General features: G+C 35.4%; 2 protein-coding genes and 1 long non-coding RNA gene across 3 annotated transcripts; 2 read left to right on the forward strand and 1 right to left on the reverse strand.

Annotated features, from left to right (window-relative positions):
* The first annotated feature begins 4,757 nt into the window (after positions 1-4,757).
* Positions 4,758-7,258, forward strand: LOC133680544 (protein EARLY-RESPONSIVE TO DEHYDRATION 7, chloroplastic-like). Its single transcript, XM_062103552.1, has 4 exons — positions 4,758-5,700; positions 6,042-6,208; positions 6,324-6,408; positions 6,848-7,258. Exons 1-4 carry the CDS (start codon positions 4,895-4,897, stop codon positions 7,038-7,040), a joined length of 1,251 nt encoding a protein of 416 aa, XP_061959536.1. The 5' UTR covers positions 4,758-4,894; the 3' UTR covers positions 7,041-7,258.
* A 108-nt stretch (positions 7,259-7,366) lies between these two features.
* Positions 7,367-10,061, reverse strand: LOC133680543 (amino acid permease 3-like). Its single transcript, XM_062103551.1, has 8 exons — positions 9,874-10,061; positions 9,640-9,772; positions 9,295-9,528; positions 9,111-9,204; positions 8,805-9,019; positions 8,461-8,618; positions 8,142-8,369; positions 7,367-8,050 (listed from the first exon to the last, which is right to left on the reverse strand). Exons 1-8 carry the CDS (start codon positions 9,919-9,921, stop codon positions 7,625-7,627), a joined length of 1,536 nt encoding a protein of 511 aa, XP_061959535.1. The 5' UTR covers positions 9,922-10,061; the 3' UTR covers positions 7,367-7,624.
* LOC133680545 (uncharacterized) lies at positions 8,143-8,819 on the forward strand. The gene is made up of 2 exons (XR_009836339.1): positions 8,143-8,281; positions 8,351-8,819. It is a non-coding gene; the product is annotated as an uncharacterized LOC133680545 (long non-coding RNA).
* Positions 10,062-13,823: the final 3,762 nt, after the last annotated feature.

Consider the following 13,823-nt stretch of genomic DNA (forward strand, 5'->3'; position numbering starts at 1 on the left):
AGATTGAGATTGGATGCTGTATTCCAAGACCATAAATGGTTTCTCTTCATTTATTTCTCCCTTTTCTTTCCTTAGATGTCTATCTTTTGGAGATGTTTGTCGCCAGAATTGTATTGGTCTCGTTGGATGTTCTATCAGAGGGAAACTGGCTGGTTGATTGAGATTGTAGGGCCTGACAGAGATCAATCATCTTTGCTTTTAACCTAATTTATATCACCTATATAAGTAAGTCCCAGAAAGAGGCCCCATTTTACCTTGTTACATTTCATGCATTGATTATAAGAACGTGGATGATGTTTCCTGTGATGGAAACTGGCCTTTCTGTAAGCACTGAAAGGAACAGTGGTATAAAACTGGTGGATCACATTAACCGAATCTGCTCCTACCATTTAGCCATAATCATGGGCTGGCCATTTGTACCAAGGAAAGAACTCGATTATATATTTCATGCATGTGTGTGGATAAAATTCATCTTACTTGATGGGGATGGCTAGCTAGTTGCAGCTCTAGAAGTTATAGTTTATGCAGTCTTATAGCATCGTAAATAATAATATAAATTATATCTTAAAATTTTATTTAATGGTTTAAGTTATTGGATTGAGATGATTCTTTGTTATAATATCAGAGTTTTAATGATCAAAAAATCACGAGTTCGAATATCATCATCTTTATTTATTTGATAAAAATTAAATATAAGGTAATGTGGTTTTGTGCAAGTTTTAAGTTCAAAGAACTGTTACTTGAACGAGTATATTAAAGAATAATATAAATTATATCTCAGATCTCACCTAACAACTTAAATTATTGGGTTCAAATGATTCTTTAATAGAGCTAAACAAAGTAATTTGAGAAGTGAGATTTGTTAACAAGTTTTTTATATATTTTTTTGCTTCAAACCTTAGCCAGAGAGTTTTTCTTTTGAATATTGTGAGCAATTTTCTAACCACAATTAAACCCCAAGGTTCCAGTTTATTAATGAACCATGCCGACAATTGTGAAATATTTTCAAAGCATCGTAAGAGAATCGGAAACTTAAGCAGCACTTGATCAGATAAAATACACCTATCTAGATCAAACCAATGAATAAAGATGCGAGTGGTGCACCTTGTCTACGCAAACTCAGCCAGGAATCCATTGCAAATGACCTGTAATTGTTTACTTTTTCCCGACTAAATTATATGGATCCTGGGGCTGGAGTAGGCTCTGTGAGCTTGAAACCACAAATCAAGGTGAAGCTAGCTTTCAATAAGATCTTACCCACTAAAATCAGCTTGGATTCTTGGCTTTTAAGTGGGAAAGCAATGTGTTAATATAGTTCTTAATGAAATGTTTTTGGAACCACTACGTCTTTGTGGTTTGTAACAATCCCATAGAATCATCTCAGCTGCCTAAAAAATAATTGACTCTTCGGGATGTGAGGGTTTGGTGGGCCGGGATCCTATAGCTCAGATTACATGTGGCATAAACAAATTAATAGGATTATTTGATTGATACGATTTTTGTTTTATTATCTGAGAATGAATATTCAGCAACTCACAGTGCCTTGATATATATTTCATGCATCACCCATGACCGAATGCTTTCTGTGCTAAGTCCATTCATGAAGGATAAGATAAAAGCTAAAGAAGCTTTCAGTTCATTATGAACACAGTTGTTTTCGTGACAAGGGGAAAAAACAAAGAAGAACAGCAAGAACATAAACTTCTGAAAATAAGACATAGTTTTCATTATTGAACGGGAGATCAAATGAAAGGGTTTTCTCTCTCAAACAGTGATGTCAAATACAATACAAAGGTTAAATCCACTAACCTCAATGGCATTTTGCATCATTTACTACACATGTACGCATATGCACAAGACAGGTCAATTTAGGAAATGAAGCAACTTAATATTCTCTCAATGAAATAGGATGTTAAATCTTCGAACACCAGAAAATGTGGAGGATGACAAGGTGGGATCCTAGTTACCAATCCAATTAAAGGGCTGAGATGTGGACTTTGCAACACCCGCGTCTGTGCAAGGAGTAATTTGAAACGGGAATATGGACATGAAACAATTTGTTCTATTAAATATTCCATCAATCCAGGGATAATCTGGAGGCATTCAAATCATCAGTCCATATTTAATGCTCAATGGCATTAGTTACCAATGCAAATGCAAGAAAATAGGGGGCAATCGCAGAATCTAATAAGTCTGTGCAAGGAGTTATTTGAATGTAGACAGATCAGCCATGACTCATTTCATGGAATATACATCCATCCCCGGACAACCTGGAGGCATTCCTGTCAATCCAAATTTACTGTGACCATTTGCAGAGCTATCCAATTCCGAGTCATATATACAGACAGCCTTCCAAAATATTCTTCACAAAATACCAAATGACTGTCAACTAAAGTCATGTGGAATCACATTTAGGAAGTGAAACCCTTCCTCTGCGTGCTCAATCTCAAATTCTCAGCAGTTCATGGATCGACCAGGCCAGCGGATTGGTTTGTTTTTTCCGAGTGAAGTTAAAAATCAGTTTACTGTAGCTTATTGACAAGCAGGAGGTACAGATATTTGGACCCTTCTCCTCTAATTTTTTTCGATTAATTAAATTCACCTGTATCAGATAAATAGCCTGATCTCATTAGCATGTCAACGACACACTCACAAGGATCTTGGCTTGGAATTGTTTTATATCCTTCATTATCTGGCTAAATATCACCATAACATCCTTAAACCAACCCTGCATGATTACAAGCACTCAAAATGCACGATTACGATGCGCTATCAGGATCTTCCCCACAATTCCACATCTCAAGGAAGAGAGAAAAAACTCTCCATGGCCATTGATCCTGTAGCCATTTATAATAGCATTCCAAGAAACCAATCCTGGACTCTTCAATTCATGGACACACTTTGTACGCACCGAGTCATAAAAGCCTTCAGTGCTAACAAGCACTCCAGCTAAAGATAGAATTGGTAACCAGACCCTTTTTTCACATTTGGTAAAATGAACTCATGGAATTTTGGCGAAACCCATTTGTCGCATACCCAGGAATTGCAAGAGAACACGAAATTGTCTTTCTTTGATAATCAAACAGTTCCCCATGAAATTCTACATGACCAGAAGCGACTGATCAGAAGAACATTGACGTTCGCATGAATTAGAGAAGGTATTGAGATGCAAAATAACAAATCCTCTCTGAATTTGCTTGTGTGCCATGTAATTTCTAAGAGCACTTACCCTCAACTGTAAGGCTGTGGTGTTTATACTTTATAGCTTTGTTATTGTTTTTTAAAAGTAATTTTAAAAAAATTTAAATTTTATTTTAAATTAATATATTTTTGATATATTTAGATTGTTTTGATATGCTAATATTAAAAATAATTTTTTAAAAATAAAAAAAATATTATTTTAATGTGTTTATGAATGAAAAACACTTTGAAAAGTAATCGCAACTACACTTCCATATAGACTTTTAGGAACGTGGTTGAAACGTGTTTCCTCAAATTTTATTTTTTTTATTAATTTTTTTTAATCATTTTAATATATTAATTTTAAAAATAATTTTTAAAAAATATAAAAATTATTTTGATATATTTTTATACAACACTTTATTTTTTTTTTTGCTGTTACTCCAGTAATAAATACTCTGGTCTTGAGCCAAAATCCAGACTTTTCTTTATGGGCTTATGGAAGGCATTGGATGGATTCCATGGGTTTTTTAGGCTAGCATAGCCCAGTAGCTATTGACAGAGCCCAGACCAACTCTTTCTTGTTGCGCGATAGAACAGGCTGAACCAAATTTATGCCCCAAAATTGGAGGGAGTTTTTGTGAGAAGGCCTTGAAATTCAAAAATTCTTTTTTTTCGATTTTGATTTTGAGAATATTTCTCAGTTAATTTCTGTATAAAAAGATAAGATCTTCCCTGTTCGAGTTTTACGTGAATTTCTTATATATATATATATATTTATATATATATATATATATATATATATATATTAGCATTTAGCATGATCGTAGTAGATGGAAAGGCAGGAATAAAGTAGAAATGTTGAGAGATAAGTTAGATTTTTTTTATTCAACAATAATAAGAGATATTTTCGAGTCCACTAAATATCTGATTGAGACTATATTAGTTTTTGCTTTCCAGTTTTTTTTTAGAAAAAATATTAAATTGATATATTTTTAGTATTTTTAATATGTTAATATTAAAAATAAAATTTTTTTTTAATATCTTTTCAATTAAAATATATTTTAAAAAAACATTATACATTGCATTACCAAACATCCTTTAAAATTTAAATACAACCACGACTGGGTTTCTTTTACACAAATATTACAGAAACAATGAATATTTATGGATTAAATTTTATATTATCTTATACCCAAACTCAAAATAAATATCTCTATCCATGAACCAGCCCTGAAAATGAAAGGTACAGTTTACAAAATATGAACTTATCTATAATTTACTTACCCCTACGTGTAGCTTAATTAATCACACAAAGATGCTTAAATTGATACAAATCCCTTAAGATACAGAGCACCTGTCCAGCAATCAGGCCGTCATCTTAAAAAAAATCTGACAGCTGACAAGATACGGTTTCCCACGGCCAGCTCCTAAGTAAGCCACGTGGCTGTTTTGTTCCTCAAAGCTCCCAATCGACACGGCCAGCTCCTAAGTAAGCCACGTGGCTGTTTGTTTTGTTTTGTTTTGCTCCTCAAAGCTCCCAATCGACACGGCTTCTAATTCCTTCGATCTTAAGATCACAGAAGCCTTTAAAATCCCCCCACCATCCTGACATCCCTCACTCCCTGTCTCCTCCGAAAAAGCTTTCTTACAGAATGTATCTCTAAAGCGCAATTCTCTCTACCCGCAAGTCATTCTCTCAAACCCAGAAGCCATGTCTACTTCTACTTCGTCCTCTTTGTATCCTAATATTGACATGAAAGACGTCGCACACAACAACAAGAACAAGGCGGGTTCACCACTGGGTTCAAACTCCGAAGCCCATGAAGAAATCTTGATCAAAATCCCAGGATCAATCGTTCATTTAATTGAGAAAGATCGTAGTGTAGAATTGGCTTGTGGTGACTTCTTTATTGTGAGTCTTAAACAGGGTGAAACCACTGTTGCTGTTTTTGCTTGTGTAGATGATGATATTCGGTGGCCTTTAGCTAGAGATGAGGCAGCAGTTAAGCTTGATGAATCACATTACTTCTTTACACTTCGTGTGCCTGAAAATGAATCGGATGGGGGTGAGTTAAATAAGGGAGAGGTTGAGTTGTTGAATTATGGGGTATCTTTTGCTTCGAAAGGCCAAAAGGGCTTGTTGAAGGAGTTCGATAAGATATTGGAATGTTATAGTTTGTTTTCGGTGCAAGAAGTGAAGAAGAGTGGAGGGAAGTCGAAGGTAATTGATTGGAATGTAGCGAAGGAGATATCGCCGGATGAGTTAGAGAAGAATAAAGAATTGATGGAGAAGAGTTCTGCTGCGTATTGGACAGTGTTGGCTCCTAATGTGGAGGATTATAGCTCGGGTATTGCTAGGACGATTGCGGCCGGGTCAGGGCAGCTGATTAGGGGGATTTTGTGGTGTGGAGATGTGACAGTGGATAGGTTGAAGTGGGGCGATGGGTTCTTCAAGAAAAGGATTCGTAAGAGTAAGGATTCAGATATTAGTCCAGGGACTTTGAGGAGGATCAAAAGGTTTGTTTTTCAACGTTGATTATTGATTTAATTTCTGATTTTAAAGGTTTCAATTCTATTTTTTGCACATTTAGCCATCTAGTTTTGCTATTTATTTAAGAAAATTGATTATTAGGATAGGCTGTTCTCATTATTTTTTGTTCGTGGAAGTGGTATGGTTAAAACAAAAGAAGCATGTGCTTTGAATTTTGGAGTTGCTTTGCCATGCATACTTGTGTTCATCTCTGCATTTTAAAGGTGCAAAAATAATTTTTAATATGCTTGTCTCCTCTCTTTGATTTGGGTGACTCAATATCGAGCAGTATGAACTGAAATATGATTTTATCTTGGGATATTTGCAGGGTAAAGAATTTGACAAAAATGTCAGAGAAAGTGGCTGTTGGGATTCTTTCGGGGGTTGTCAAAGTCTCTGGATCTGTTACAAGTCCAATTGTGAACTCTAAAGCGGGCAAGAAATTCTTTAGCCTATTGCCTGGTGAAGTTATTCTTGCTTCCTTGGATGGATTTAGTAAGTGATTCATTCCCAATTGTTTGGTTTATTTTTTCTCAATTTGTGTGGTTGCTGAACTGAAATCTAACTCACAATACTGTTTCCTCCCCGTGTCTTTGGTGTGCTTGTGCAGTCAAGGTGTGTGATGCTATTGAAGTTGCTGGAAAGAATGTCCTGTCAACCTCATCACATGTCACAACTGGACTTGTCTCACACAGGTATATCTTAATCTAACTCTTAAATTGACGCTCCACTTGAATCATCCTTATCACGATCAACTTTATCGTCCCTTCCATTGCTTTCATTCAAATAATTATACCGTTGCTGGCAAGTTGGAATTAAAATTTGCGGTGATTCTGTTCCTCTGTAATGGAATCTTTATGTTTCTATAAGGTTTCTAGTTGCTTTAGAGACAGGTCCTTTTCCACTCATCTAGGTATCTGGCCGCCAGTGGCATATACAGAATCTTACCTTAATCGTTTGCCACTTTGCATCTTGCATTGACATAGTGTTAGAACAGTACAGTTCGTGAATGTGCTTTGGCTGGACAGAGCTGGAGTAGATTTTAGATGAGATATAGTCTGAATCGAATAGTGTACTTTCTGTGCTTCTACATGAGTACGCATTTGATGTTATGATTGGATATTTCCTTTACAGATATGGAGAAGATGCTGCAAAGGTAACACACGAAGGGCTTGATGCTGCAGGACATGCTATTGGCACTGCTTGGGTTGTGTTTAAGATAAGAAGGGCTCTTAATCCGAAGAGTTTCTTCAAAGCAACAACTCTTGTAAAAGAAACTGCAAAGGCAAATGCGGCTAAAATGAAGGCTGGTAAAAACAAGAAGTAAAAGACTAAAGTCAACTGGTCTTGCTAGGTTTTATTTTATTTTATTTTTTTAGTCTGTTTATGGAAAGGGTTAGGAAATACCATGAGGCTTCTTTTGGCCTGTAGAATTTTTTAAGGCTAGGGGTTCTTTGGTAGTTTGTCAGGGAATGCAAATCTGTAGTTGTATGTTTGATTTTGTTCACTTACCTAATGGATGATTCAAGGAATCGAGTTTGTGCTTCTTCGTTTCTTTTACCTGAATCTTAGCAATGGTTTTCTCATACATATTTAATGTTGTACGATAGTCTAATTGCTTGAGCTAGTACATCTTTCGAGGATAGCATTAAGTTGAACAAGGGAAGCTTAAAACTTATTTTGATCAAACAAGAGTTCCTTGAATCTGCAGTTAAGCACCTGAGATAGCACTTGCACGGAATAAGATGGGTATTGGTGGCTGACAAAAGGAAATCTGTCTTGAATTTTTTGGAGATTGAGAAGGATACATTTCAATCCATGCAGGACTCTTAAGTTCTTCAATTAATATACTGATTGACACTACTTGACGAATTCCCTTCTTGAAATGGGTACTACCGATCCATAGCTCTCTCAGTAACTAGTTTTAAATGGCTTGTAAGTTTTGAGATCCAAGACAACCCCGGCAACAGACCCAACAGCTGCGGCTATGGTGATCATGAGGCAAGTCATACTGAGAATCTGGAGCCCTATCCACTGGCTTGTCCATCGCCCAATCTTCTTCTGAGAAATGTACATCTCAATGGGAAAGAAAACTGTCAATGGCCAGAATCCCATGGCACCGAGGAGTCCAACAACATCATTGAAGAAGGGCATGAGCATGGCTATTAAAGTTGTCAGCATAACAAATATTGTTCTCCATACTAGCCGGAAGAAGTTCAGCTGGTACACACCATAAAAGGGGATGGGTACCTCATATTCTGCTGTCACAAAATCGCTCTTAGGCCACTTCCGAGCACTCCATTTTTCTACAAATGCAAACAATGGCTGGCAATAGACCTGCAAGAACACCATGGAAAAATCAACATGAAACTCGAATCTTGTTATTAATTCAGAACTTGTAAGGTTATCATTGCTTGAAATACCAGACCTGATAGGCACCAACAAGATGAACAACGATTGCAACATTAGCGATGTCTAATAGCCAGTAGGGGTTGTAGAATCCAAAGCCAGTCAAAAGATTTCCAGGGGCCAAATCACCAAAAGCTGCATAGCCCATGCATCCACAGAGTAAGTAGAAAATTGTAGTTATAATGATGCTAAATAAAGTTGCTTTCTTCATGGTTTTGTATTCTGCAGGTGGAGATCTTATTGTATCCTGCAAATGAAAAGGCAAGCACAGGTATCAATTGTTGGACTACTAAATTTACCCTCAATGACTGTTCCTTAAAATGTAGTCAAAGTATTACCTGAATTTCGATGAGGATAATGGAGAACGAGTAAGCAAAGGCAATGGCTCCAAGAGCTTGCAAACTTCTCCATAGTTTCTGTGTAGAAGTAACTGGTCCAGCATGTGTTTCCGTCCCTATACTGATACCAGTCAGGCTTCCTTTGAAGGTTCCATTTCCTGCAAATGAGAGTGCAGAGGTGTTCTTTGAACTTCATTATACACACGACTCAAATTCCTATGCTTGTACTAAGTCTTTCCATTTAATATCTTTGCTGCTGAAGTAATTTCTAGATTTGATCTGTTTCTGTAAATAATGAATAATGAGATAATCAGAATCACAATGATGTAATTATTTTTGTATACCTGCAACTTTGCCTATACCAAGACCCAAACCAACTGTAGAATATGTGAAAGACATTATAGCAGCCACTATAGAAAGCCACCAAACTTGATCGAAGTCTGGTATCTGAGAAAATAAGATCTCTATGATTCCAAATGTTATCATAAACCCATTGCTTGACATATGACATGGATCTTTTCCTCCACTGCTATGGAAACAGTTCGATCTCTTTATTGCCCTAAAATCAACAGAAAAATATTTCAAATATCAACGGTTATTGTTTACGTGATTTAACGTTCATTACAAGTAGAAAACAATATGAAACTCACATCATGCTGACTGATGCTGCAATCGTATAACCAATAGCAACACCAAACAAATTCAAGTATTGAATCAATCCACATAACATCACCTTCCGTCCTCCTGCAGCCGACACAGAGATATTTTCACCATCATGCTCATGATTATAATGACAATTTAGCCAGCTGAAAATGATGGGGAGTATATTCTTACCCAAGTAAGATTTGACAGCATCCATGTAGGTGTAATTTCTCTGTCCCGTGACAGGGTCGCCAGACCTGTAGCACTGTGCTAGTAGATTCGAAGTGTAGAGATTTACAAATGCAAATAGGACCATAACAGCTGGTCCTGCAACCCAACCGAGCTGCGCTATGGCCCAAGCCAATGATAGGACTCCTGACCCTATAACAGCAGTGATTATATGGGAAGATGAAGTCCAGAAATTTCCTGCACCATCAAATTTTTAACCCTTACTAAACGAAATTAACTAAGTGCCCAAAGAGTAAGAAAACCATCCAAATTCACAAACAATAGTTTGATATTCAAGACAATGTTTACCTGTTCTTTTCAAGCGACCATCATCATCAAAGCACTTTGAGTAATTGGATTGAGGGTTGATAGCTTCACTCTCACTAACTTTAGGCTGGACTTCCAACTCTAAGTAGTGCCTGATATCATGCCTTTCATCTGCCTGAAACATTGATGGACACACATATGAAGTATAAGGAAGGCAAGATATTAGTATTTCTAAAGAAGAATTAAAGTGTACATCTCATTTTGATCACAACATACCACTCCATGGTGGATTCTGCTAGGCATAGTTCGACTCCTAGGCAACATGGTTCTAAAAAACAGAAACGGAGAAAGAAAGAAAGGGATTAGAAGGATTGTTGCAAATAGAGAAAGGTGTTTCAAAAAATGATATGGTAGGAAAATAAGGCAGAGAGAGCTAGATGGAGGGTGATTGATGGTGCAAAATACGGAGAGAGTTAGGCTTTATATACTGGGATCAAAAGTGGTGCCACACGCGTCGTGCAGAATCATGTAACACGCTCGCCTTCTAAGTGCATGTTCCAAAAATGTCCTATCAAATTTGAATCAAAATGGAAACAGTACTATAAATGCACTATTAGTGATTCCTAGTTTCACATAGCTTCTGCCCTTGTAACTTTTGTGATAATCACAGCGTGCACACTTGCTGAATCTTGAGTCCTGGCCTTCTGGGTCCTTACCAAATACCACCTCTGCTGTCTCCAAGCATACTGTGAGTTATGTATGACATCATGAGAAGGCAGAACAAGACCTTAAACATTAAGAAAATATCTCTAAGCATCAATAAAAAGCTAAGCATATTCACTCCAATTCAAGCATTGGCAAGGTGGCAAAGCAGTTTTAATAGAGTTGTTTCCATCTGCTAGATTATGCTCTAGTGATTGCTGGCAGGTGGTTCGATATCCTGATGCATCATGCACCACAAAGAAGAAAAAAACTTACAACTTATTGTTAGAAGGTAATATAAAATCATTCTTGAATCAATTGAACTTGACAATCTTCTTTATTTTTCTTAGCCAAGATAGTTGATAGTTTATACTTGGTTCTTGATAGGCCAAAACTGCTCGTGGCTAGTACCTGCAAAATATCTTTTTTGGTGGAGGTGTGGACTCTTCGATACTTAAATAAGTATATTTTTAGAAAAAAAAAATACATGAATATTCTAGAGAGAAATGATCTGAAAATATATATACAATAAAGAATGAAGATCGTGAACCTTTGTTCTAAAGGTCTTATTGTGTATTTATAGCCCATGAGTCTTTTTATAAGAAGAAGAATCTGCAGTGAAATTACTCTAATAGCATTTAATGAGGGATAAACATCCCTTACATCTATATTAATGTTAGATGAGAATATGGTGAATTCTTGAAGGACTTTTATATATCCAAATAAATGTATAAAGATTAGAGTTTAAAATGTTAAATATAACTAAGCCTATAGAGATTGAGTTCTTCTTTAAAATTAGATTCAAAAGAGGTCAGTCATTCATCTCTTATTGAATTGCTCATTCAATGAGCATTCTCAATATTATGCCTTGAAGAGGACTCAAACCTCCACACTCTTTAGCACGAGATTTTGAGTCTTGCATGTTTATCATTTCACCACCAAGGCATCTTGCAAGTGAATCGTATTCCATGAATATGATATCTATCTAGTGTGATGTATGGAATATATGATAAAAGTGGAGTGTTGGAGTATTTCTATTGATTGGTCATGTCATATAGGCCCGAGTCAGACCTCCAATTGCTTCGATTTGAATTATTCAAAAGATGTCTTATCTATATTATATAAAGAAAATGAACAATCAAACTTATTTCTCAATTCAATAGAAGTCAAAAGAGGTGAATAAAATAGAGAATAGGGTCCCAAATAAGAAGATATATATATATATATATATATATATATATATATATATATATATATGTGTGTGTGTGTGTGTGTGTGTGAAACAGAATTATCATCATAATTATTGTGAAGAAACATTCACAATAATTAATCTGAGACAATTTATTTGTGAAAATATATGTATGACAAAAAAGGAATCACACCTAAAATTAGGTCAAGTTCTAATTGTTCACGCCAACTCTGTAATACCAAGATTGGCTAAGCCCTATTTGGCCACTCCAGAAGCAACTGTTCATGGTCATTATTGGGGAAATCCTTTATGAAAAGATACATTAGTTACATTTATATATGAAAAATCGAGATTTAGTGACATAACGCAGGGTCTTCCAAAAGTGGAACAGGTGTTAGAAGTGCGCTCAATTGATTCAATATCAATAAACCTAGAAAAAAAGGTGGAGAATTGGAACTAGTGTATAATAAGAATTGTTAGAATTCCTTGGAGATTCTTGATTGGTGCTGAGCTAACTATAATGCAAAGTCGTATTTTCTTGGTTAATAAGATCCAAAAAGTTTATCGATCCCGGGGGTACAAATCCATAATAGGCATATAGAAATTATTGCACACAAAATAATATCAAAGGTCATGGTTTCAGAAGTTAGATTGTCTAATGTTTTTTCACCCAGAGAACTAATTAGATTGTTGCAGGCGGAACGAGCGATGCACGCTTTGGAAGAAGCGATATGTTACCGAACCATATTCTTGGGAATATAAGTATATAAAGATTAGAGTTTAATACGTTAAATATCACTAAACCTATAGAGACTAAGTTCTTCCTCAAAATTAGATTCAAGAAAGGTTGGTCATTCGTCATCTTGGATTTGACGGACTGTCAAGTCCAAGCATCTTGGATCTCGTATATATGCCAGATCCATATTATCTTAGTGTTAGACTTGGCACACTGTCAAGCCCAATCACGTACGAATCTAGCTACCATTGACAAACCCCCACTTGAGACATGTTTATTTTTGTAAGCATACCCAAGATAGGAGGGTCATAAGAGTTTTTAAAGCCTATTAAAAATATGTTTATCAACTACCATCACCCTATTCAAGTTTTAAGTATATAGAATTTCACTTAAAATAATATCTTAAAGAATAGTATAAAATCATTTCAATCCTCATCCATGGAACTATTTTACTTCTTATATATATATCCGATACAGTTAATATTCTTGCGTTACTAGATAGAGGGAAAAATTTGAAATGCGTCTAAATAGATGAACAAAGCACTGAAACGATATTAAAACAACTAGATGAGTCAAGCTGCTATGGCCTGGATGCTGATAAGTATACAATTGCTATAATTACCAATTGAAAAAATAAAAGAGTTGGGTTAAAGTGCATATTGGTCTCTCTATCTCACAATTGCTCCTGACATCAGCAGAATGCAAGTAAACACCAGTACTTCAATAGCTTCTACTGTCAGGATGATCACCAGCATGTTCATTAGCTTCTTAAGGATTTATGATTTAACGTTTGAGTTCTGGATCTAATTCTTGGATTATTTCTAAGGCGATACATCTGTTACCTTCTTCTTTTGACATTCTCATGTGATTGTAAATAGTAAGTGTAAGAAATAGACCAATCGTTTTTTCCAAGTATAATTGTCTGAAATTCATATACTGAGGAGGGAACCTAATTTATGTCCGACAGCAACATAAGGATATATTGCTTTTAAAACGCTGGATTTGATGATAAGAAAAAGGACTGATTGCAAGGTTTTGGATTTCAATCGTAATTTTTTAAAAAAGATAACAAATCTATTCCATTAGCATCATTGATATCTTAAGTTTTATTTTTCATGCAGCTGCGATGAGAGTTTTTTTCAGGCTTATTTGGAAAAATGTTTGAAACCATGTTTTTTTACTTAATTATTTTTTAATTGTTTTGATGTATGGATATTAAAAATAAAAAAATATTATTTTAATGTATTTAACAGTAAAAAAATCATTTGAAAAAGAAATCACTATTATATATATATATGATAATAATCCTTGTTATAAATAAATAAATAAATAAATAAACAGATAAAAGATAAGATGCAAAGCATTTAAATAAAAAATCAATGGCATAGTTTAACAGATACCATCTCCAATGATTACAATTAACTACCCAAATAATATCATTTATATATTATCATTTGGAAGAACCTTCATGTACGTTGCAGCGGGCAAAATGTGAAGCACGAAACCATCTAAAAGAAGAGTTTATTTTGTTTCTTTCCTCTTAGTGGATGGCAGTTAGGGTTTCACACTTTGATTAAAGTGGCAACACCATTCTCAATT

This window comes from Populus nigra, chromosome 19 (assembly GCF_951802175.1).
Source record: "Populus nigra chromosome 19, ddPopNigr1.1, whole genome shotgun sequence".
Taxonomy (NCBI): Eukaryota; Viridiplantae; Streptophyta; class Magnoliopsida; order Malpighiales; family Salicaceae; genus Populus; species Populus nigra.

Excerpts from the sequence above, each read along its gene's own strand:
- LOC133680543 (XM_062103551.1), bottom strand. The coding sequence starts at position 9,921 with ATGTTGCCTAGGAGTCGAACTATGCCTAGCAGAATCCACCATGGAGTG. Across the intron at positions 8,619-8,804 it reads TGGTATAGGCAAAGTTGCAG|GAAATGGAACCTTCAAAGGA; the intron begins GTATACAAAAAT and ends TCTCATTTGCAG. Across the intron at positions 8,370-8,460 it reads TTATCCTCATCGAAATTCAG|GATACAATAAGATCTCCACC; the intron begins GTAATACTTTGA and ends TTTCATTTGCAG.
- LOC133680544 (XM_062103552.1), top strand. The coding sequence starts at position 4,895 with ATGTCTACTTCTACTTCGTCCTCTTTGTATCCTAATATTGACATGAAA. Across the intron at positions 5,701-6,041 it reads ACTTTGAGGAGGATCAAAAG|GGTAAAGAATTTGACAAAAA; the intron begins GTTTGTTTTTCA and ends GGATATTTGCAG. Across the intron at positions 6,409-6,847 it reads ACTGGACTTGTCTCACACAG|ATATGGAGAAGATGCTGCAA; the intron begins GTATATCTTAAT and ends TTTCCTTTACAG.